The sequence below is a fragment of the Ovis aries genome, chromosome 14 (genome assembly GCF_016772045.2).
Source record: "Ovis aries strain OAR_USU_Benz2616 breed Rambouillet chromosome 14, ARS-UI_Ramb_v3.0, whole genome shotgun sequence".
Taxonomy (NCBI): Eukaryota; Metazoa; Chordata; class Mammalia; order Artiodactyla; family Bovidae; genus Ovis; species Ovis aries.
In genome coordinates this window covers 34360723-34381321 of record NC_056067.1, presented here as the reverse complement: position 1 = coordinate 34381321, position 20599 = coordinate 34360723, and the positions used below count along the sequence as shown (strand labels likewise).

Genomic DNA, 20599 nt, shown 5'->3' with positions numbered 1-20599 from the left:
TGGGTCTGGGGTCTCCAGGGGTACAGCTTGTACTGTTGAGGACAGAAATGGGCTGAGAGCTGTGCCATGGGGACAGGGCTGCCCAAAGACTTTGGGACTTAGAGGCACACATCCACACCCTCATTCCTAGGCAGAGAGCCACAATCAGAGTCCAGGCTGACCCTCCAGAATTTATTCACTTTCAGTGGTACTGGGCCAGATGGAACCTTGGTGGCATCTGACCCCACCTTGGCGGGATCCCAGATCCCATTGCTGCTAGGACGAAGAGCGGCCTGTGGGTGCTATGGCTTTCAGGAATCTAGAAATAATAGAGGGGCGTGGTCATTCAGATAGAGCCCCGCCTCCTCTGCCTCCCAGGCCACGCCCTCCCACCAGGTTTGGGTATCCTCACACCTTCAGGCTCGTCTTCAGCCTCGAAGTCAGGCTCTGGCTCTGGCTCCGCCTCTGGCTCTGGCTCTGCCTCTGGCTCCGGTTCGGGATCCATTTGGGGGTCCAACTCCGGTTCAGCCCCTTCAGAGGTCTCGGCTTCCAGCTCTGGCTCAGCTTCCTCGAGGGTTCCGGATTGTGCTGCCTCGGAGTCCTCAGGACCCCGGGCCTCATCGGATTCTGGAGCTCTGGGCAGCCAGGGGCACGTGGTCCCTGAGTCAGCAGCCCCGGGAGTCCAGTGGCCTGGGCATGGAGGGTCATAGCTTCGTTCCCGGTAGCCTACGGCAGAGGTGGGAGTGTCTCAGGCTCAGTTTATCCTCGGTGGTTTCCTCTGCACACGTGCGAGTCTTTGGGGAAGACCACAGATCGATGCCCTCATGCCACGCCCCCTCCTCTGACCTAGGCTCCGCCTCCCCCGCGCGCTCTCACCGGTCCCCACGTGCTGCCAGTCCCAGGCGGGATCGGGCGCCCGCACAGTTCGCTGGGCGCAGCTCAGCAGCTCCTGGCAGGCAGCCTCGCCCTTGCTCTGCACCAACAGCAACAGGCGGCGCACCCTGCGTTCGGCGTCAGGCAGCGCGTCTAGAGCCTCGTACTCGGGCCCGGTGAGCACGCCCCGTGCCAGCAGCGCATCCAGCAGCAGCCCCGAGTCCGCCTGCAGCGTCTCTACCAGGCGTTTCCGCTCGCGGTCGATCGTCTCTGATGGCCTCTCCTGGGTGTTGCCCATGGTAGGGGCTGCATGGGAGGTGGGGGGCCGAGAGGTAGTGGGGGCCGGAGCTCCCCTGCTTTTGACCTCTCTCCCGGGGCCCCAGTGAACATCCGTGGCTGGGGTCTAAGTTCACCTGGATCTCTGCGGTTTGTCAGGCCCGCAGCGCAGCACCGCTCCTGCCTCCCTGACCTTTTCTGTCTTATTTCTCCCTCTGGCTTCACCTTTGGCCCCTAAATGTTAACTGTGGCACTCCTCTCCTCCCCTAGCTATCCCAGGACCCTCATCTACTCTGACTGCTCTCCCCAAGCAGGTCCTTCCTCCTGAGCCCCTGCCACCTGTAGATACCGCGAGAGATTCGGACCTAGTTTATCCAACCTAACTTCTTTCCCAACCTGCTTCCCCAACTTACAGCTGGTCCTGATAACCCACACCCAGCTTGCAATCAAGTTCCTTTCCAGTCTATCTGCCGAATACTTCTGTCAACTTCACCAGAGTCTAGTCTTTCACTTCCAGCCTAGACCCTGCAAAGCTCCATCTCTCCCCTCCCAGATCCCAAAGTGCTGAGAGTCTTCCCGCTCCTCTCACCTGCCAGAGGAAGTCCAGACACTTATCCTGACTCTGAGGTCCATCCTTCCAGGACAGGCCCCTGCCTCTGCACCCCCTCACCGATACCACCACGTGTTGGAACCCCAGTGTGGTTTCCTAGACTCTCCTGGTTCCCTAATACCTGAGTAGAGATACCTGAGTCCTCCTGAGTATTAGCTCTGACCAAGATCTTCTGACATACCTGAGACCAAACTGTCTCCCTGCTGCCCTGAGAATGATTCACAGCCATCATCTTGAAGTATCCAGGACCCAACTCATAAAAGCTACCAGCAATTGTCAAACTTTCACTGTTTTCCTCAGTGGATCCTCCCATTTTGAGAGGCTGTCACCACCCCAACAGCAGGCCTTGGGCAGAAATTAATCTGCTTTGTTCACTTATCAACAGCCAAGGACGATGGCTCATCTCCTCTTGGGTCACCTGACCCAGGCAGCAAGGTCCCTGGCATTAAGGGGCAATTAGGTCAGGCCCTGGGCCACTCCCGTTCTCAGTCCATCTCCCTTGGCTTTGGCTTTGTCCAAGGGTTTCATCCTCTCTTTGGGGTGCCTCCTTCACCTCCTTACCTGGCTCTACGTCTGGGAGAGAGGACTCAGTCTTAACCCCCATCTCTCTCACTGCCTGCTGTCATGCTATGCCTCCCTGGTCATTGCACCCCTCCTAGCCCTACTGAGGTGTCAGCCCTTCCCTCAGGCTATGAGCAGAGACCCTTCGCCCTTCCCTTTCCCTTCATGTCCCATCTGTGACAAATGCTGCTCCTCCACTGACATCTCAGTGAGAATCGGCATCTCCCTCCACCCCTCATCTCCTGTAACAGTCTCTCCCAGCACCTCTCACTCCTGTCCCATCACCCTACAGAACAGTGACTTGGACAACTCTCTAGGGTAGGATTATTGTGCCCATTTTACAGAGGAGGACACAGGCTCAGACAGACCAAGTGGCTAGCTCCAGCCTGAATTACGAGGGGTCTGGCCAAGCAGAATGCCAACCATGACTACCTGTCCCTCAACCCTCGTGGGACCACCAGAGAGAATCCAGACTATCTGTTCACTTAAAGCCCCTAGATAGGAGGCTTTCCCCCACTTTCCTCAACCATTCAGTACCGGCACTTCCCAAACTTTGTAGACACTGTTCCCTGGGCCTGGAATCCCTTTTCTCCCTCCAAGTGGTGGACCCATCTTCAAGACTCAAATGTCCCCTCGTTTACCCCAATGCCCAAGTGTCCCAGAGGCAGATTCTTTCCTTCTCCTCTGTATCCCAGTGAACATCATACACCCTCACTAGGCTGACATCACCGGACTGTGTACCATGGATCCTCTGCCGTCTTACTTGAGGTTTCCAAAATCTGTCCCCACAGTCAAGAGTGCAGGAAGGGAGGGAAGGCAGAACCCACTGTGTACAGGTGCAGAGAGGGAGGGGACATATTAGTTCGGCCCCTCCTTTTTTCTCCCTCCTCCCCAAATTATTTTCATGTTAGCTTCCTCCTCTAGTTACCTCAAGTCCTGCCTTTTGTCCTGTCTGGACAGCAGAGACCCCAGCTAGTCTGGATCCTCTGAGATTTAATGCTCAGAATATCGAAGTTATGTCCTTCAATGGTCACAGCCCAGATTCTTCCCAGAGGACCTGGCGGCTCCAGTTAGCACGCGTGGTCGGGGGTCTCTGCCGCCCTCCCCACCTCGCTCCCTGCGCGCGTTCTTTCGCTAAGGAGCGAAGGTGGTGGGCCAGCGCGGAAGACCGCGCAACTGCGAACTCAACATCCATCCCTCCACCCAGCCCCAGAGATGAGTCCTGCGGAAGGGAGGGGAGGGGAGAGGGGAGGAGAGGGGCGGGGCTCACAGACCTTCGCGCACGGCTGCTGGTGGTGATCGGGCACGGATTTCGCCCAAACTCAGTTTCTCTTCCCTCCCCCAGCCGGAGGGGGAGGGGTTCGGTGGGGCTCCCGGTCCCTGCGCTCCTGGCGGCCCCACTCACGGGTCGAGCCTCGGCAGGGCAGGAGATGACGAGGCAGAAAGGGCCAGGCGGGGTGGGGATGGGAGCAGCAGCTGCAGCGGGGGCGGGGCGGCCAGGGCTGCCGGGAACCCGGAGGGGGTGGGGAAAGGGGGCCGTTCTTCTCGGGACGCGGGGAGGCCGACCGCAGAGGTCGAGTACCGCCTGGCCGCGTTTACGAAGTCCGCTTTCCCTCATCACCCCGGGCGCGCCGGAGGAGTCGGGGTGGGGACCGTTAAGCCCGCGGACCCAAGTACCCCAGCAATTCCCAGGAGTTTTATACCCATTCTCTTTGCCTGCACAGAGAAGGCTCAGAGAAGGAGACCAGCTTACTGAAGATCACAGAGCGGGTGCACTGCGGTGCTGGGTGTGACCCCTAAAAGCCCCCGATTCCCGGAGGTCTCAGTGGCCATGCACCATCCCTGGATTCGCACCCGGAGGATGGGGCCTAAGCAGCAGAGCTCGGCCTCGGAGGCACCTCCGCTCTTCAAGGGTTCCTCGATTAACATTAAAGCCCTGAGATTTGGACGTTTCTATGAAGGCAAAGGCACCCCCCACCCATGACTTCTGTGCTCCCTGGTCGGTAGAGGAAAGAGACCAGAAACACAGGGGAAAAAATGCGGTTTTATGCAGGACTCGGGAATGGAGAGGGGCTGCCAAGTAACTGGGGCTTCACTCAGAGTCCACCAGGGGGCTCAAGGAAGCCGAGCGGGGCGTGCTACTGCCGGCCAGCCCCTCAGCAGGGCTGGCTCGGAGCGGAGGGTGTCTCAGGGGGAGGGGTTGCCTCCCGCGCCCACGTAGGAGGCCCGGCTCTCAGGACTGCTGTAAATGGGTAAAGCTCCAGGCAGGCTGAGCGCTGGGCCTCCTAAAGACGCTGGGATGTCCAGCAGGAGTGGTGCCCCGAGTGTGGAGTCCTTTCCTAGGAGAAGCGGGGCTGTACTCAGCAGGGAGAGACGGGCATCTCCTTTCTTCGGGGAAGGAGAGCTTCACTCGCCTTGCCCTCTGGTCAGTTGGGATGAAACATCCACTCTCAACCTCTCCCTCTCGCTCCGGGGATTTTCCTCCAAAACACCGACTGCCCAGCCCACCCAATCGTGATAGCTCAGGCCCCTCGGGGTCTCCCCCAGGTCCCTGAGTCACCACATATATTACCTGGGCCTGGAGAATTTAACCCCTTAACTGCCAGCTCAGTCTCACCCTTCTCTGGAACCAAGGGCTGCAACTGCAGAAGAGAACCGCAGGAAGCAGCTGGGGAAGGGAGCTGGGGCTTTGGCTGAGGGAGAACAGTGGTGGACTAAAGGGCTTGGCTGAGCAACCCTCAACACCCACCCCCACCACCCTCCCCACCCCCATCTTACCAGGGACAGCTCCATGTCTAAGTCCATCAGAGTCCATTCCCGCCCTTGGAGGCTGGGGCCCAGCACCTGGGGGGAGCTCTGGGTCAATGGTGTCCTCCCCAGGGTGCCCAAACAGCTGGAGCCCACTGAGCCCTGTGCCCCTGCCTCACTGAACGTGTACTCACATCCAGTGGCCCTGCAGGCTCCACACTTTCAGGGGGGGCCCGAAGCAGCATTGGAGGCAGCAGACTGTCTGGGCTCCGGCCTCCCTTCTCCAGGTCCAGAGGGCCCCTGTGCACAGAGAACTGCTGTTGGCCACTCCTTGCATTAGGTTTCCAAGGAACCTGGATACATCAGGATCTAAATCTGACAATATCTAGAAAGCGCTAGAAGAGGACTTCCCAACCCACACACACAGAAGGGCACAGGGAAAGCACCTTCTGCCTCCTACCTTCGGCCTGAGGTTTGGGTCATGTGCCTGCCCCGACCCAGGCACTTATCAGTTCCAGTGGTTCTTAAACTGTCATGTACTTTACAATCGCCCCAGTGGTGGCATTTAAAATGCAGACTCCTCAGCCCTGCCACTGGGAAGTTTCCACTTTCCAGGGGCCTCTGAAGCTGGTGCTCCTTAGAGCAACTCTGCGAAATCAGGTCAGATCATGGCTGCCTCCTCAGCCACCCTGGGACAGACAAAGCTGGGAAGTTTCAGGACTAGCTAGTGCTGGTCTAGCTGCAAAAGTGGCCCATGAGGTTTATAATCACAAATGGGCTTTCTGCTCACCTGTCAGGAACCTCCCTGGGGCCTCTTGGTTCAGGCTGTTGGGCATTCCTGGGCCCCTCAGGGCTGAAGCTCCCCTTCCCCTCCAGGATGGCCTGCACCACAGCCACAGGCAGCGGTGGGGGTGCTGTCACGCAGAAGTCACACTCGTTTGGGGCCAGGGCCAGCCCGGCCTCGCCTTCCCCCCCTGGGCTGGCTGGCTCTTCTTTGAGCAGTGCCAGGCCCTTCTCCCTGCACCAGAGAAAAGCTTCAACCAGACCCTGGCGCTGACCTCTCCCCCTATCCCCACAGCCATCTGGGCTGCCAGGCCCGCCCCCCACAGCTCCCCAGAGGGCAGCCCCAGTCCCTCTTACCTCCTGCCACCACTGGAGGGGGAAAGCCTGGTTCCTTCAGGGGAAGGAGAGTCTTCCGGGAGGTCGGAGATGATGGGGCCCCTGGCCCTGTGAGGGCTGCTGAGGCCCAGCGTGGTCTCCGGGAGGGGCTGTAAGTAGAAGACGAGGTTGAGCCCTTCACCTCAAGTCATAGGGTGACTCAGAGCCCGACTGGTACCACATGGGCAAGACCTAAGGAGAAAGGCTTGAGGGGGGAGGCTTGGTCCATGCTGGGTCTGGTGGGAGGGAGGCTAGGCTCCATCTTCTCTTCTATTTCTTTTCTTTTTTTTCATCTCTTCTTTTTGGGGAATGGGGAAAGAGAACAGGCTCTCTATGGAGAGATGAGAGAAGAAACAAAAACCTACCGACTGGATAAAGTAGGGGTCCTGCAGGAGGGCACCAGGTAAGGGGCAGGCGTTGAATTTGGCTGGCGTTGGGCACCCCTCATCCAGCATCAGCGACCTGTGCAAGGTGGCCAGGAGCACAGGTAGGGGGCTGGGCAGGTTCATCTCCCAGGCCCCTCAGCCTGCATCACCGCCCTCCCACAGGCCCCAGCAGCCACGTCAGCAGAGCTGAGGCCTGTTGCCAGGGCATCAGTCACATGCTGGAGGCAGAAGGGGCTCCCCCCCACAGAGATGGAGGCCCTTTGGGGGCAGAGGGAAGGGAGGAAACCTGGTTTGGGCCCCAGAATAGTTTGTGGTGAAGGGGAAGGGGATCATGGGGTGGAAGTACAGGGTTAAGGTCCTGGAAGTGAGGGGTCTCAGAGTCAGGGTTTTGGTGGTAGAATTAGGGGTAGGGGGGAAGCCCTGGAATGGGGCTTTTGGGGAGATGGCCATGGGGTGAGGAAGATGGTAGTGCAGGGGAAAGGCAGGTGAAGGGGTTTCTGAAGGAGAAGGAGTTCCGCCTGGGGCTCTGGCAGGGAGGTGCTGGAAGGGGTAGGGGTGTCTCTGGGGTTCTCACTCACAGCTTCCTCTTAGCTCCTGCGCTGCCAGACCCAGCCTGAAGTGGCCCAAAGAGGCACTGGATCAGCTGAAAAGGAAACAAAGGGTTAACTCATCTTTGGGGCCTTGCCCCTCACTCTAACAAGACACTTCCAGGGGGCTTCCAGGACTAGGCGTTGTGGGGGGGGGTACGTTCAGGAGTGGGGTCGGGGGAGAGGAACACCTTGCCGATGACCCGATGCTGTTGACCGTGGCTCTGCCGCAGCGTGACCACCTCCCTCCACAGGATCTCGTTCTGCCTGGGGAAAAGGCGTGGGAGGGTGCTGAGGCATCTGAGAGTTCGCTGGGTCACCACCCCCACCCCCAGAATGCAGGCCCGCGCCCGTGCCCACTCGGATGGTCGTCCATCCTTAGTTAAGAGACTGCCACAGCTCGGCCCACTGGTCTTGGAGGAGGCGCCGAGGTACAAGAGAGGAAGGAGCTGCCCAGAACCGTCTAGAAGCCAAGTGTCCTCGCGCCCAGAGCCCCCCTTCTCCCTCCCCATTCTCCTCCGCCCCCTCCCCCCGCACTGCCTGAGTTCCCGCAGCCGCGCCTCGGTGCTCTCTTGCACTCCCCGAAAAGCCTGCACCTCGCCCAGCAGCCGGCCCAGGTCCTCGGGGCGCCAGCGGCCGTCGTCGCCGCGCAGCGCGGGCACCTGAAGGTGGGAGGCTCTCTCAGGTAAGGGTCGCACGGAATAGGTGTCCCACTTCCACCCGGGTTCGCTGGTCACTGCTGGCCGCCCCTAACCTTGCGGCGCACGCGTTCCAGCAGTTGCTCTCGGCCGCGTACGAAGCTCGGGTGCTGGAACTCGACGTGATCCCGTTCGGGTCTCAGCAGGCCACCCTGCTCGATGCTCACCACCTTCCGAAAACCGTCTAGGGAGCGGGGCGCGGGGGCGTAAGCTGCTAAGCCCCCGCGAACCAAGTCACCCACGCTCTATTCCCACTAGGCCCTAGGGACTCACACATATTGAGTTGCCGCACGAAGCTTGCCATGTTGCTGTGCTTGAAGTATTGGGGCAGCACCTCCTTGGCGAAGCGGCTCTGGTCGCTCACGAGGAAGCTGGTGCCGCTCTGAGGAGAGCACCGCCCGCCCACTCACGGTGCGGGCGGAGACCAGACGACACAGTGAGTGGTGCCCGCCCACGGCCAAGCCAGTGGTCCGGCGCGCGCACACAAACTCGCACTCACTCTGGAGACCGACGCTGCAATTCATGGGGACGTGGGACGAGGCCGGGCAGGAACCAGCCCTGAGGCCTGTCCCGGGGCGACCACAGTGAACCTCTATCCTAGCCCACCCAGACTCCCTACTCGGTTCTGTAGGAAGAGGTGCAGAAGCCAGACTTGGGTTCCAGACCCGGACGGCTCCCAGACCTGCGTTGTGACTCTGAGTTAGAATCAGACCTAGCCCTTCCTTTCTCCTGGTCTCTGTTTTCCCATCTGTCTGATGGGATAGGGTGGGAACTAGAAGACCTCAAAGATCCTTCGGGTGCTGGGTCTCCTTCAGAAGGCTCCTACCCTTTCCTCTGCCCGAAGGAAGTCGCCTCACCTCCATCTCCAATATCACAACCCCCGCCCAAGCCGTCGCCTACCCTAGACGGCTGAATCAAGGGACCCATAACCCCGTCCCAGGCAGGGGTTGATGAGCGTGGACGTTCACTAACGTGGAGGACTCCCGGGGACCACTGAGGAAGTCGAGGGGCCCCAGCCCTCACCGGGCTCCAGCGGATCAGGTGGTCGGTGCCCGGGTCGCCCACCAGCGCCCATAACTTGCCGAGGAAGGCAGGCACTGGGCTGGGGCCCGGCTCCGTGGGCAGCGCGGCCGGCGCTTCCTGCATGGCGCAGTCTCGGCCTCGTTAAGCGCTCGGGCCCGGCCGCCGCGGGCTTGTCAAAGCCGCGGAAAGTGCTGCGTTTGCCGCCTGCCCCGCCCTACTCCGCCTCCCGGCGCCGGGTCAGGCGGGGGCCACGTGCGAACTGGCGGGGCGGGGCTCTGGCCGCGGCCGCACCACCAGCGGACCGAAAGGGCAGTATGGGATCGGATGTGCGTGGGGGCAGGGTGCAGGAGGGAGGGAGACCTGAGTTCGAGTCGCACCCTACTCAGGCCCGCTGTTTGCTGTTGTGTTCTTTGGGAGAAATCGAGCGTACACAGCCTGATGTAGGCTGGGAAAGCAATGCAATGGGCACAGCCAAGCGGTAGAGGGGCAGATAGGAGCGGGCGAGGGTGGGGAGGAGAAGCAGACACCCTCCCGCGGAACCTGGGACGCTGTCATTCCGAAGATGCCAGGACCCCGACCCTGACCGCTGCAGCCGCACCGGTAGAAATGGACCTTGAGGTCTCAAACCCTCCCTACCCCTCTTCCAGCCTCTGTCAGTTCAGAGCAGACCCGGCCTTTCACAGGACGCAGAGATAATGCTTGATTTGTTTATTTCACACTCCGAAGGCACTAATACACACACCCCCTGAGGCACACTTGAGCCAGTGCCCTCCCTCCCCCCACGCCAGGGCCGCCGAGCTAGCGACACTTTTGCAGAGGACTGGGATTGGAGAAGGGTGATCTGTGTACTGCAGGGACAGTGAGTGTCTGCAGATGTTGAAAGCAACGAGTGGGCTCAGGGTGCCCTGGACCGGTACCAACGCCACTCCATAGGCTCCAATCCTCGAGAAGGACAAGAGGCAAGAGTAACAGAGGAGAGGGCGAGCAGCTGGCCCGCCCCTGGGCAAACCCACGCAGCATTTCAGAGGACACACGTCCGCAGGGAGCGGAAAGAGCGTTTGTCCCATCACGCCACAAGCGTGGGCCGCCAGGGATGGGGCTCCCGCGTTAGCTTGAGCGTGTAGCTGCGCAGGCGCGGGCAGCGCGCGCGGAAGGCGTGCAGCACGGAAGGTCGCACCACGCAGAAGCAGTGCACCTCACGCAGGCCCGCGCAGCGAGCTGCCAGCTCCTCCAGTGCGGCGTCCAGCTCGGCCGAGGCAGCGGCGCGCACCTCAAGGGCGCGCAATGTTGCGGCGTAGTGGCGCGCCGCGAAGCGCACTGGGCCTACGGTGTCCCCAGAGAGGCTGAGGCGCAGCGCAGCCACCGGTACGGCCGGCTGCAGGACGCGCGTCACGCTCTCTGCAGGCAGCACCGGCTCTAGCTCCAGCTCTACCTCCAGTCCCGGATGGCGGCGGCTCAACGCGGCCCAGGCTTCATCAGGCAGGGGGGGCGCGCGTGCGTCTTCCGGACACGCGCACCGCAGGGCGAGGAGCTCGAAAGGCGCGCGCTCTGGCGCCGCCAGTGCCTCGAGCGCGGTGCGCGACAGGCTGGCCAGATGCAGGCCAAGGGCGCGCAGGCAGGGACAGGCCTCTAGTAGCTCGAGCACGGACCCCGGCCCTACGCTGCCCACCAGCGTTCTGTTATCCAGAAAAAGGCTGCGGAGCTCCGGACAACCGTGTGCCACCTGCAGCACCAGCGCGTCGTCCAGTGAGAAGGGCAGGCGCCGCAGGTCGAGGTGGCGCAGCGCACCGGCCGCCCCACAGAGGGCGTGCACCGCGTCCAGGACGTCGCGGCCGGCGTCGAAGAGCGGCTTTTCTCCGCGGCATTCCAGGCACAGGCCTCGCAGCCCGGGGGTACGGCCCGCCAGTGCAGCCAGTAAGTCTGTGGCCGCCCGGCGACTCGACTTTCTCGACGGCTCAAATTCCAGCCATAGATTCTGAACGTGGTCAAGGCAGGCGGACAGATACGGCGGCAGCATGCCTTCCAGCTCACAATCGCAACTTGGGGGTAGAGTGGTGGAGAAAAGGCATGGCCGGCCAAGTCCCTCTCTCTGGGTTCCGGTTACCATCCCCACTTACTGCCCCCTACCCACACACCTCCCTGTTCCGACCGTGCCTGGTCACTCCTAGGTATGCTAGGAGGGAACCCTATCCCTTCCTTCAGACGCATCTGCCGCCAGTTGAAACCGTGCCAGAGAGAGCCAGGATATTTTAGAAAATGGGCTTTCTCATTGGTCTTTCAGGAGGCGGGGCGGGGCCTGTGGGCAGCCGCATTCACGTTCTGCCTGTCATTTCTCAATAGAGTGAGGAAGTAGTTAAATCTCTCTGCCTCAAATTTTATCTGTGCGATGGAGATAATAATAATACCCGTACATCACATAAAGTGTTTGTGAGGATTAGAAAGATTGGTATATGTAAGGCCCTTAGAACAATGGTTGGTACACAGTAGGTGGCCAATGTTAGAAATGACGCTTTTTAATATGAGGAAGAGTCACTGCATCTCCCCAACCTCTGACTCTACCAAGACTGGGAGAAGGTGGGAGGGGGAAGAACCTGCTCACCTGATGCTCGTGTCGTGCCACACAGCGCTGCAGGTGGCAGCGGCAGCCCAAGCTCTGCAGACCCTCGCTGCAGCAGCGCGGTCAGGCAGGGGCAGGTGGCGGAAGATGAGCACCAGCACCTCCTCCGGCAGCTGTTCTCCGGGCTCGGCCATGGCCAGGTGGGGGCCCCCCTGCAGGAAGGCCACAGTATTGAGGGGAACACCTGGAGCCTATGTGTAGAAATGCTTGGGGCCCAGGATCCGCTACATAAATTTGCAGAGCCCAGTGCAAAATGAAAATGTGGGTCTCTCTGTTTAAAATATTATCGAGGATTTCAAGACCGTGACAGCAGAGATGTAACCAAGCTATTAAACCAAGCCTGGGACTGTGTACACAGATCTCAGACCCATTAAATCTGCCTGGGATGCTGAGCATTTCTGATTCTTCCTTTAAACTATGTTCTCACTTGTTGAACAAATCCACGTTTTATAATATTCTATTAGGAGGAACTCAACCACGATCCACGCACCAGGTTGATAAAACCAAATACCCGGATTTGGGACGATGCTGTCAGATCTTTCTCCTAGTAACCAGTCTTCTCTGAGGAAGTTGGAGGGCCATTGCCCAGGCCCTGACTCCAGACCACCACGTCTTCCCCAACCCCTCGTCCCAGTCTCCCTCTAAAGCACCATCACGGCGGCCAGAGAGCCCGGACTAGTCTTACAGAGATCGCTGAACTGCTTGCCTCCCAACTTAGACCCTGAGTACTTAGGGAACGATGGAGCCCAAGCACCAAGGGCCATTGAAATGGCTTCTAAAAGGGCGCTGGACATTTGTTCACACTACAGATTTCATGGCCCCACCTACTAAATCAAGCTCTCCTCAAACAGTAGGGCCCAGGAATATGAATTTCAACACGTGCAGGTGTATGCCACAGGTCCCAAGTTGAGAAACCCGGTCCTAGTCCCACCCGTCACTAGAGAGTGACGGCAGGGTTAATAGGGCGGGAACATTAAGGAAAACTTTTAATTGGCAGGGTGCAGGAGCCAATCAGGAAGCAGAGGTGCGGGTGGGGCATAGCTGAATACGCAAGGAGAAGGGAGGCTCCTTCCTCCACTTCACTGGGGGAGACAACATGGATTCTTCCAATGAGAGGCCAGCGAGGCAGAGAAAATCTTGGGGTTGTGAGGGCCTGAGGGACTCTGGATTCAAATTCCGATCCTGAACCCCGAGCAGCCCAGGCGGTTTAGGCTCCACTGGAATTCCGCAGACCCACATCAGAGCGCGGCCTTTGTTGGAGACTGTGCGTCCTTTTTGAAGTTGCCAATTTTAGTTTAAGGTGCTTAAAGGTTTTCGTACAGAACGTTTGACGCCACTGGCCAATTTTCTATTTTCTAGGCTAACTGTCCCTGCTGGAATTTGTGTCTCGAGTACCGGGAGTTTCTGATACCCTCCGCCACGCTTGAACTTAGCACCCAGTTCAGAGTGTCAGGTAGAATCAGAGGAGCTCGACCAACCCAGAAGGGGACGCCCCCTCGTTGCTCCATCCGTTACCCGCTGGAGGAAGAGGATCGGCTCTCACCCTAGGGCCCTCCGGCCTCGTAAGAACCGCGAGTCCTCGAAGTCCCTTGCCGCGGGCAGTTCTGCCTGCTGTTTGACCTCAGGCGCCAGTGTCTTACCTGCGCAGCGGATCGGGTGGGCTTTGCCCAGAGGCTGGGTACTGGCCGCAGAGGACGGTGGCGGGAAGGAACCGCGGGGAACCCGGGGGGCGGGACGCCGGGACGGACGGGGCGGCTCGGACTGGGGTGCCGCCCCTGCGCTCCGCGCACACCCGGAAGCAGCGCGAGTCCAGTGGAAGCCGGCGGGCGTGGGAATCCAGGCCGGGCCCAGGCGGCCAGGTTAGTGCAGAGGGTGGGTGGGCTTTCCGTTGCGGGCAGGAGCCGAGGCGGATCCTGGCTCAGGAGCACGGGCGCGGTGCGGTTGTCACCCGCGGCTGCTCGGGTCAGGTGGTGGTGGTGGTGGCCTATTGGGCTGTTTCCGTTGGAGGCTGGAGCGAGGGTACCGACGCTGACCCCTGCGAGTGCCTTGTCCCATAGGGGCTTTCAAGGGGCGGCAGGGCCCTGTGGGTGAGAGGACGGGGTGGTGCTGGTTCTGAACAGACATTCGAGAGAAACCCCTTGCCGGTTAGAGCCAGTAGCAAGCGCGAAACTCCAGCAGGAGGGTGGGCTAGTGGGAGGCCGGAGAGCTCCCCTCTAGAGCTCTGAGAGGCTCTGCTTGAGTAGATGCTGGGACTAGCAGCTTTTCAATCCTTGAGAGGCCACGCCTGCAGGTCGTCACCGCCTAGCCGGCCAGAAGCGGAGCTACTCAGGACAGTTACTGTTCAGTCGCTAAGTCGTGTCCAACTCTTTGCGACCCCGTGGATTGTAGCACGCCAGGCTTCCCTGTCCTTCACCATCTCTCAGAGTTTCCTCAAACTCATGTCCACTGAGTCAGTGATGCCATCCAACCATCTCATCTTCTATCAGTGTTAATGGAGCGCTGCGCCGGCTGGCTACCGATGGCAGGGGCATATTTTCCTGAGTCGGTACCCATGTGTCCCTTACGATCTCAGCCCAACTAAGGGTTCCCAGGACCCCAGCGAGCCCCGCTGGTAGAGAGGCGGACTCCAGGTGGGTGGGGCGCGGGGCTTCCCGAGGAGGGGCTTCTGTGAAGGGACACAGTTCTCAAGGGGGCTTAGCGAGCCAAGGCCCGCCTCTCACCCCGCCCCACCCCTGCCACTTCTCAACAGTTATCAGGCTGTTTGACTTCTACAGTCCTAGAGAGTATGACAGAGATTCCCCCTCCTCTTGGTTTGCAGTGTCCTGCAGGCTGGCCAGTTGGGCAGAGGACTGTCTTGTCCTGCCCTTACTTACCCACCCTATGGGGTCAGCACCCTCCAGTCAAGGGGCTAAACAGATGCGAAAGAGAAAATGTTTTGGGGCCAGGTTCCCACTTCTCCACTCTGGGCCAATACCCCAGGACTTCCCACTTGTCTCTCTACTGCTCTTGGTCCCACTTGTCATCTACCCTGTTTTTGTTTTGTTTTGCTTTTTAAGAAAAACAAATATGCCTTTTTAATACAAAAGAAATGTCTCTATTTTGCATAAAGTAGAATATTTAAATGAAAATAAAAACAACCCCAATCTCCCCCTTCCCCAAGACAAATAAACAATGCTAATTTTTTTGTTAATTTCTATTGTTTTGGATAAACACACAAGTATTAGTAAGTTTTCTACCAAAAGATTATGGGGGGAGCTGGTCAAAAGATATGTTCCCTGTGCTCAAACTCAGGGTAGGGTTATCAGGTATCATTCTTCCTGCCAGGTCTGGGTGAAAGTGGAGGGCGCCATTTCTCTTTTCCTTTATTACTATTTTTTTAAATTTGCCAGCTGTACCTCACAGCTTGAGGGATCTTAGTTCCCTGACCAGGGATTGAACCCAGGCCCTTGGCAGTGAAAGCACCGAGTCCTAACCACCGGACCACCAGGGAATTCCCTTGAACCCATTTTTCTAGGAAGAGGGTATAATGTTGCCTCGGGTAAGGTCTGAAGGAAGAGGCAGGGCAGTTCTCCACCTGTCGCTCATAGTGCTGTAGCTGGGAGGCAACTTTCAGGCCAGTGCCATGGCTCCCTGACTGAGAGTTTTGCTCCTTGATCTAGAGCTAGGATTTTGTTGAAGATAGATTGAGGAGATGCTAATGCCAAGGGCCCTGACTGTGTTTAGACAGAGAAGGAGCCTGTATCAGAACAACTTGAACGGCATCAGACAAGAGACTAAAAGACTTGAGACTAAAAAGGAATGATTTAATTCACATAACAGAAAAGTCCAAGATGCACCTAGAGCCACGGACATGGTGTGGTTAGGGGTACACTTCTTCATCTCTTGGCTCTGTAGCTTTCTATGCCAGTTTCATTTTCAGTCAGGCTGAGAACAGCAAAGGAGACCTTCCCTTCCTTCTAGCTCAGCTTAAAGATAGGAAAGGGAAACTTGTTCCTCTTTCCTATTGGGTTAGTTGCTAAGTCGTGTGTGACAGTCCACAGACTAGCCACCAGGCTCCTTCCATGGGATTCTCCAGGCATGAATACTGGAGTGGGTTGCCATTTCCTTCTCCAGGGGATCTTCCCAACTCAGGGATTGAACCCAGGTCTCCTGCATTGAAGGCAGACACTTTACTGACTGAGCCACCAGGGAAGCCCAAATTGCAGGTTGATTCTGATAGGTCCAATAGGAATCCTATGCCCAACCCAGAACAAACCATTTCAGGAAGGTGAATGGAAGATCCAGATTGGCTAGGCTGGACGTCAGGAGCAAGGTTGGTCCTTCCAACAGGCCTGTGGATTGAGAAAAGGGTAGAGGGAAGTCCCCAGAGGTCAGTCAGGACTGTGGTAGAGAATCTAGGCAGGTGCAAACTACAGGTGTCCTTTGAAGTGAAACCAGGAGGTACAGCAGGAATGCCTGAGAAGAAACCTAAGTGGGGGGCTCTGGGATCCCTGCTGCCACCGCTGCATCGCTTGTTACATGTCCGACTCTGTGCGACCCCAGAGACGGCAGCCCACCAGGCTCCCCCGTCCCTGGGATCCTCCAGGCAAGAACGCTGGAGTGGGTTGCCATTTCCTTCTCCAATGCATGAAAATGAAAAGTGAAAGTGAAGTCACTCAGTCGTGTCAGACTCTTCGCGACCCCATGGACTGCAGCCTACCAGGCTCCTCTGTCCATGGGAGTTTCCAGGCAAGAGTACTGGAGTGGGGTGCCATTGCCTTCTCCTGCAGGGATCCTCAAATTTGAACTGAAGGCATACCAGGACATGAGTCTGCTTGTGCTGTGGGGCGTAGACACCATCCAGGAGGAGGGTGTCTCCAGTCAGCTTTGAAAAGAGAGACACCCTGCCCTGAGGAGGGGAGCAGAACTTCTTTCCTTTTACTGCAACATTGTCCCTCTCCTGTCTCACCCCTGTGACCCTGGGCTCTTTCTCAGAGAAGGCAGTGGAGGGACAGTCCTGACTACGGCTCTTAGCCGAGCTGGGACCAGAAGCAAAAGGAACTGCCTAGGGGACTATGAATTTACCTTCACAAGTGTGCCAGCTGGCTGGGGACAGCTGGGCCACGTGGGACTGGAAAGCTGTCTCCAGGGCTGGGCCGGGGGGTGATCTGAATGCCTATTTCTGTCCCCAGGAGGCAAGATGGCGGCTGGGTCAAATGGGCTTGAGGAGTGGGTGGGCAGCGCATACCTGTTTGTGGAGTCCTCGCTGGACAAAGTGGTCTTGTCCGATGCCTACGCTCACCAGCAGCAGAAAGTAGGAATGTACAGGGCTCTCCGGACTGCCCTGGCAGGTGTGTGGCTGGGCAGGCACTTGGGGAAGAAACGGCGGCCTGGGGCTTTTGTGGGCGGGGCCAGGGACTGAAACGCACCCCTACCTCTTCAACTCTGTGGGCTTGTGCTTAATCACTGCTTTGAGGAAAAGATTCCTTGGGGATGACAGGAGGATGCCCGGTTACGTAGTCTTCTCTGGAACGCATAAGTGCCCTTCGGTATAGACTTGTATTCCTGTGTCTGTGTGTAGTCTACCTATGTGTGCACTAATATCCCCCTACTCCATGCACCGCCCCCCCCAACTCAGGCTGCTTGCTCACTGCTTTCTACTAATCTTACACACTCTCTCTCCTTTTCCTCTCTCACTGCAGCACTCCTTGCCCAAGACCCTTCCCCAGTACCTCCCTTTCCAGCCTACTTTTCCCATCTCAGGGCAGAGGCCACAGGAGGTTGGGGGATCTGGCCCCAGCCTCAGAACAGCGAGAGCCCCTCTCCTTGGGAGGGGGGAAGCAGTACTAGGAGGCGGAAGACCTGAAACCTCCCGCCCACTGCATGGCCAGCTGCCTACCCAGAGGTCTTCGCTGCCCCGGGCAAATGCCCCTTTCTATACTGCAGTCTCTTCCACGACCCTTTTGCCAACCCTCATTTGAGGCTTCAGGGATGCAGCGAGAGTGGCACCCACTCCGTCTCAGGGTGATCCCTGTGATAGGTCCTGCCCTTTATTCTGGGTTGTTGCTGTTTGCCTCATCATTCTGCTTCCCAGCCGGGAGCTCTGGGGTATACCCGCGCCTGTAAGTGTCTGGGGATGGGGTAGGCGTCTCATCTCAGGCTTCATTCCTTCTCTGGCCTCATGGAGCATGGCCCCGCATGGCGACCGCATGGCGCCTGACTGGCCCCCTCCGCAGAGAGTGGCGGGAGCCCTGACGTGCTGCAGATGCTCAAGATCCACCGCAGCGACCCGCAGTTGATCGTGCAACTGCGTTTCAGCGGGCGCCTGGCGTGCAGCCGCTTCCTCCGCGCCTACCGCGAGGGGGCGCTGCGAGCCACGCTGCAAGGGTGCCTGGCTCGGGCACTGGCCCTGAACTCGGTGCCGTTGCAACTGGAGCTGCGCGCTGGCGCCGAGCAGCTGGATGCCTTGCTGACCGACGAGGAGCGCTGTTTGAACTGCATATGCGCCCAGAAGGTGCGGCCGGGCTGGGGCCAGTGTAGGGTGGGGCGGGAATTCGCTGCGGAGACCTCCACCGACGCCACACTCTCCTCTTTAGCCTGACCGGCTCCGGGATGAGGAACTCACCGAGTTGGAGGATGCGCTCAGGAATCTGAAGTGCGGCTCGGCGGCGGGCCAAGGGAGCGATGTGCAAGGCACTCCAGCCCCCTCGCAGTCTCTGGCACCTTCTCCGCCGGAGGAGAAACCGCCACCACCGCCGCCTGGCCAGACTTTTTTGTTCCAGGGTCAGCCCATAGGTGAGACTCCCGGAGAGAGGGAAAGGCAGGATCCTCAGGAGGATGAAGCTTGGGGAGGGGCGAGGTCTGGACGGGGTAGTCATGGCGGGGATGGAAGGGTATCCCGAGCTCACTCCCTCCCCACTCTCTCTGCAGTGAACCGGCCGCTGAACCTGCAGGATCAACAGAAGTTCGCCCGCTCCGTGGGCCTCAAGTGGCGCAAGGTGGGGCGCTCTCTGCAGCGCAGCTGCCGCGCGCTGCGGGACCCGGCGCTGGACTCACTGGCCTATGAATACGAGCGCGAAGGGCTGTACGAGCAGGCCTTCCAGCTGCTGCGGCGCTTTGTGCAGGCCGAGGGCCGCCGCGCCACGCTGCAGCGCCTGGTGGAGGCGCTCGAGGAGAACGAGCTCACCAGCCTGGCGGAGGACTTGCTGGGCCTGGCAAATCCTGAGGGCAGCCTGGTCTAGGCTGAGTACCAGAGAAAGGGGAGGTCGGTCAGTTGCCCAGTCAAGGTTTGGAGCACCTGGATGACAGTAGGGTGCCTTCTGCTGCTACTGCTGACCTCTTGTCCACCATGCGACTCTGGACCACACTTAGCAACCCCACTTAGCTGAGCTGCTGGAGCTGCTGCGCAGAGATGATGGCGGCCCTCTCCAGGAGTCAGACAAGCACCCACCATGTCTGGGGGGTGCCACTGGGCGTTGTGTTCTAGATACTAGGATAGAGACAAAGTGAATGGGTCTCTGTCCTAGTATCTCGAACAGACGTGCTGCAAGGTCTGCTTCACCTTCTGCCACCCTAGAAGAAGGGCTTTCAGCCAGACTTTACCTCTTCATTCATTATTATTCATTAAGGACCTGCTGTATCCTAGGCATCATCCTGGGTGCTGCAAATACTGTGGTGAATAAAACACACAATTCTTGTCTGTCGTCAGTTCACACTCAGTGTGCAACTCTGAATATAAAGTAATAAAATACTACCCATTTTTTGGATGTGAAAAATACAAGGCATTGTGGGAACCTGAGCAGGGGCCTAACCCAGGCTAGGGGTTAGGCTTCCTTGGGGAGAAATGAGTGCGACTATTGGTGGGGGGTGGAATGAGAGAAGGGCAGTATTCTTGACATGGCCAGCCTCAGGTGAAGTCTTGAGGAAGGTGAGAGGGAGGGAGTGTTAGAACAGAAGGTTTACAGCGGCTGGATCTAGGAGTGGGTGGATTTGCAGAGACCTATTGGAGAGTGGGGGAGGTAGAGGCATTTTACAAGAGTTTGGATTTTATCCAGAGGCAAGTGAGAGGCCTTTAAAGGGGTTTGACAGTTCAGGCTGGGAGTGAGGATTCAGAGGGAGAGAGTACAGTCCCCAGGCTGAGGCAGTTGGTAGCAGAGATGGAGGGAAAGGATGAACACTGAGAGTTGTTTAGGACAAAGGACAACAGGCCTGGTGACACTGAATGAGGAGAGCACTCCAGAGTTTCTGAGTTTCCAGTTAGATGGGAGGCGTGATCTGCTTGCTGAAATAGGGGCCCTGGAAGGGGAAGCGCTTGCTCTGTTTGGGACAAGCTGGGCGTAATGTTCCTGTCGAACACCAGGAGTTCAAGGATAGCTAGAGCTGTAGTTTTGAGTTCAGGAGAGGGTCAAGTGTAAGGACTGAAACGTACAGGTGGGAGTAGGTGGGACAGCCCAGGGGGAGGTCCTGAAGGACACCAACTGGAAAAAAGAGCAACCCAAAGAGGAAGGAGGAAAACCAGATTGGAAGACAGAAGAATGGCTGTACCTGCTGTGATGGAGGCTGAGAATTTGTGAAGGCTGAGGAGTGTCCACTGGAGTCACGGAAAAGGTTACTAGGTGGAGGCTGTTTCTGGGACATAGTGGGGACAGTCTGATACCAGAGCACAGGAGGGATGGGAGTGGAAGCCATAGGGAAAGCCACAGATAGGAGAGGACTCCTGAAAAGTCTGTGAGCAGGAGGGTGAGGCCCAGGATGGAGGGTTTATTTTGGAAGGGAGAACATTGGTGGAAAGAAGTCAGAAGGAGCAGTCACCACTGGGAAAGAAGATGGCGCTGGGTAGCAGTGTTGGTTCCCTAGTCTGCCCTCAGAAACTCTGGGGTGGGGTTGGGGGTGGGGGTGGGGTTGTCTACTCCAGTCCCCACTGGGTGGGGCCAGGAGGCTCTGAGTTCCAGGGAGAGAGAGGTGGCAGCATAGCTGGGCAAGGTCTGGCCTCTCAGTCTTCAACTCTGCCCGCCTGGGTTCCGATCAAACCCTTTGCACACTGACCTACTTCTGGAGTTCCCCAAGCTGAACCAATCCCTGCCAGCCTGTCTGGCCTGCAGTGG

The 20599-nt window shown here is 58.4% G+C and overlaps 4 protein-coding genes across 18 annotated transcripts; 1 reads left to right on the top strand and 3 right to left on the bottom strand.

The window, feature by feature from the left end:
• Positions 1 to 150: 150 nt before the first annotated feature.
• Positions 151 to 3758, bottom strand: NOL3 (nucleolar protein 3). Of its 4 annotated transcripts, XM_027978061.2 has the most exons (5): positions 3574 to 3758; positions 3063 to 3125; positions 856 to 1158; positions 394 to 705; positions 151 to 298 (listed from the first exon to the last, which is right to left on the bottom strand). In XM_027978061.2, exons 3-5 carry the CDS (start codon positions 1148 to 1150, stop codon positions 291 to 293), a joined length of 615 nt encoding a protein of 204 aa, XP_027833862.1. In that variant the 5' UTR covers positions 1151 to 1158; positions 3063 to 3125; positions 3574 to 3758; the 3' UTR covers positions 151 to 290. The 4 variants fall into 4 exon arrangements, with proteins under 4 accessions (XP_027833862.1, XP_027833859.1, XP_027833861.1 ...); XM_027978058.2 differs by lacking the exon at positions 3063 to 3125; XM_027978060.3 differs by having other exon boundaries at positions 1920 to 3635.
• Positions 3759 to 4323: 565 nt separating this feature from the next.
• On the bottom strand, positions 4324 to 9098 carry HSF4 (heat shock transcription factor 4). 12 transcript variants are annotated; one of them, XM_042231788.1, is made up of 13 exons: positions 8900 to 9098; positions 8150 to 8258; positions 7933 to 8060; positions 7716 to 7840; positions 7370 to 7445; positions 7170 to 7234; positions 6571 to 6667; positions 6188 to 6341; positions 5838 to 5961; positions 5242 to 5347; positions 5078 to 5143; positions 4872 to 4941; positions 4324 to 4638 (listed from the first exon to the last, which is right to left on the bottom strand). In XM_042231788.1, exons 1-13 carry the CDS (start codon positions 9020 to 9022, stop codon positions 4487 to 4489), a joined length of 1395 nt encoding a protein of 464 aa, XP_042087722.1. In that variant the 5' UTR covers positions 9023 to 9098; the 3' UTR covers positions 4324 to 4486. The 12 variants fall into 12 exon arrangements, 11 of the variants coding, with proteins under 11 accessions (XP_042087722.1, XP_042087715.1, XP_042087717.1 ...); XM_042231781.1 differs by having other exon boundaries at positions 4872 to 4992; positions 5838 to 6065; positions 6188 to 6315; XM_042231783.1 differs by having other exon boundaries at positions 5838 to 6065; positions 6188 to 6315.
• Positions 9099 to 9592: 494 nt separating this feature from the next.
• FBXL8 (F-box and leucine rich repeat protein 8) lies at positions 9593 to 13252 on the bottom strand. Its single transcript, XM_015100473.4, has 3 exons — positions 13157 to 13252; positions 11499 to 11668; positions 9593 to 10938 (listed from the first exon to the last, which is right to left on the bottom strand). Exons 2-3 carry the CDS (start codon positions 11648 to 11650, stop codon positions 9966 to 9968), a joined length of 1125 nt encoding a protein of 374 aa, XP_014955959.2. The 5' UTR covers positions 11651 to 11668; positions 13157 to 13252; the 3' UTR covers positions 9593 to 9965.
• On the top strand, positions 12554 to 19207 carry TRADD (TNFRSF1A associated via death domain). Its single transcript, XM_027978040.3, has 6 exons — positions 12554 to 12780; positions 12876 to 13375; positions 16688 to 16846; positions 17732 to 18009; positions 18092 to 18290; positions 18426 to 19207. The coding sequence occupies exons 3-6, from the start codon at positions 16696 to 16698 to the stop codon at positions 18734 to 18736; spliced, it is 939 nt and encodes a 312-aa protein (XP_027833841.1). The 5' UTR covers positions 12554 to 12780; positions 12876 to 13375; positions 16688 to 16695; the 3' UTR covers positions 18737 to 19207.
• The last annotated feature ends 1392 nt before the right edge of the window (positions 19208 to 20599 follow it).

Coding starts and splice junctions, on each gene's coding strand:
- NOL3 (XM_027978061.2), bottom strand. CDS start 1,150: ATGGGCAACACCCAGGAGAGGCCATCAGAGACGATCGACCGCGAGCGG. Junction 706..855: donor CTGGCAGCACGTGGGGACCG/GTGAGAGCGCGC, acceptor CCTCTGCCGTAG/GCTACCGGGAACGAAGCTAT.
- HSF4 (XM_027978043.2), bottom strand. CDS start 9,022: ATGCAGGAAGCGCCGGCCGCGCTGCCCACGGAGCCGGGCCCCAGCCCA. Junction 7,235..7,369: donor AGCATCGGGTCATCGGCAAG/GTGTTCCTCTCC, acceptor TTTCCTTTTCAG/CTGATCCAGTGCCTCTTTGG. Junction 6,668..7,169: donor GCAGGAGCTAAGAGGAAGCT/GTGAGTGAGAAC, acceptor CACCTTGCACAG/GTCGCTGATGCTGGATGAGG.
- FBXL8 (XM_015100473.4), bottom strand. CDS start 11,650: ATGGCCGAGCCCGGAGAACAGCTGCCGGAGGAGGTGCTGGTGCTCATC. Junction 10,939..11,498: donor TGGCACGACACGAGCATCAG/GTGAGCAGGTTC, acceptor TCTACCCCCAAG/TTGCGATTGTGAGCTGGAAG.
- TRADD (XM_027978040.3), top strand. CDS start 16,696: ATGGCGGCTGGGTCAAATGGGCTTGAGGAGTGGGTGGGCAGCGCATAC. Junction 18,010..18,091: donor ACTGCATATGCGCCCAGAAG/GTGCGGCCGGGC, acceptor TCTCCTCTTTAG/CCTGACCGGCTCCGGGATGA. Junction 18,291..18,425: donor GTTCCAGGGTCAGCCCATAG/GTGAGACTCCCG, acceptor CTCTCTCTGCAG/TGAACCGGCCGCTGAACCTG.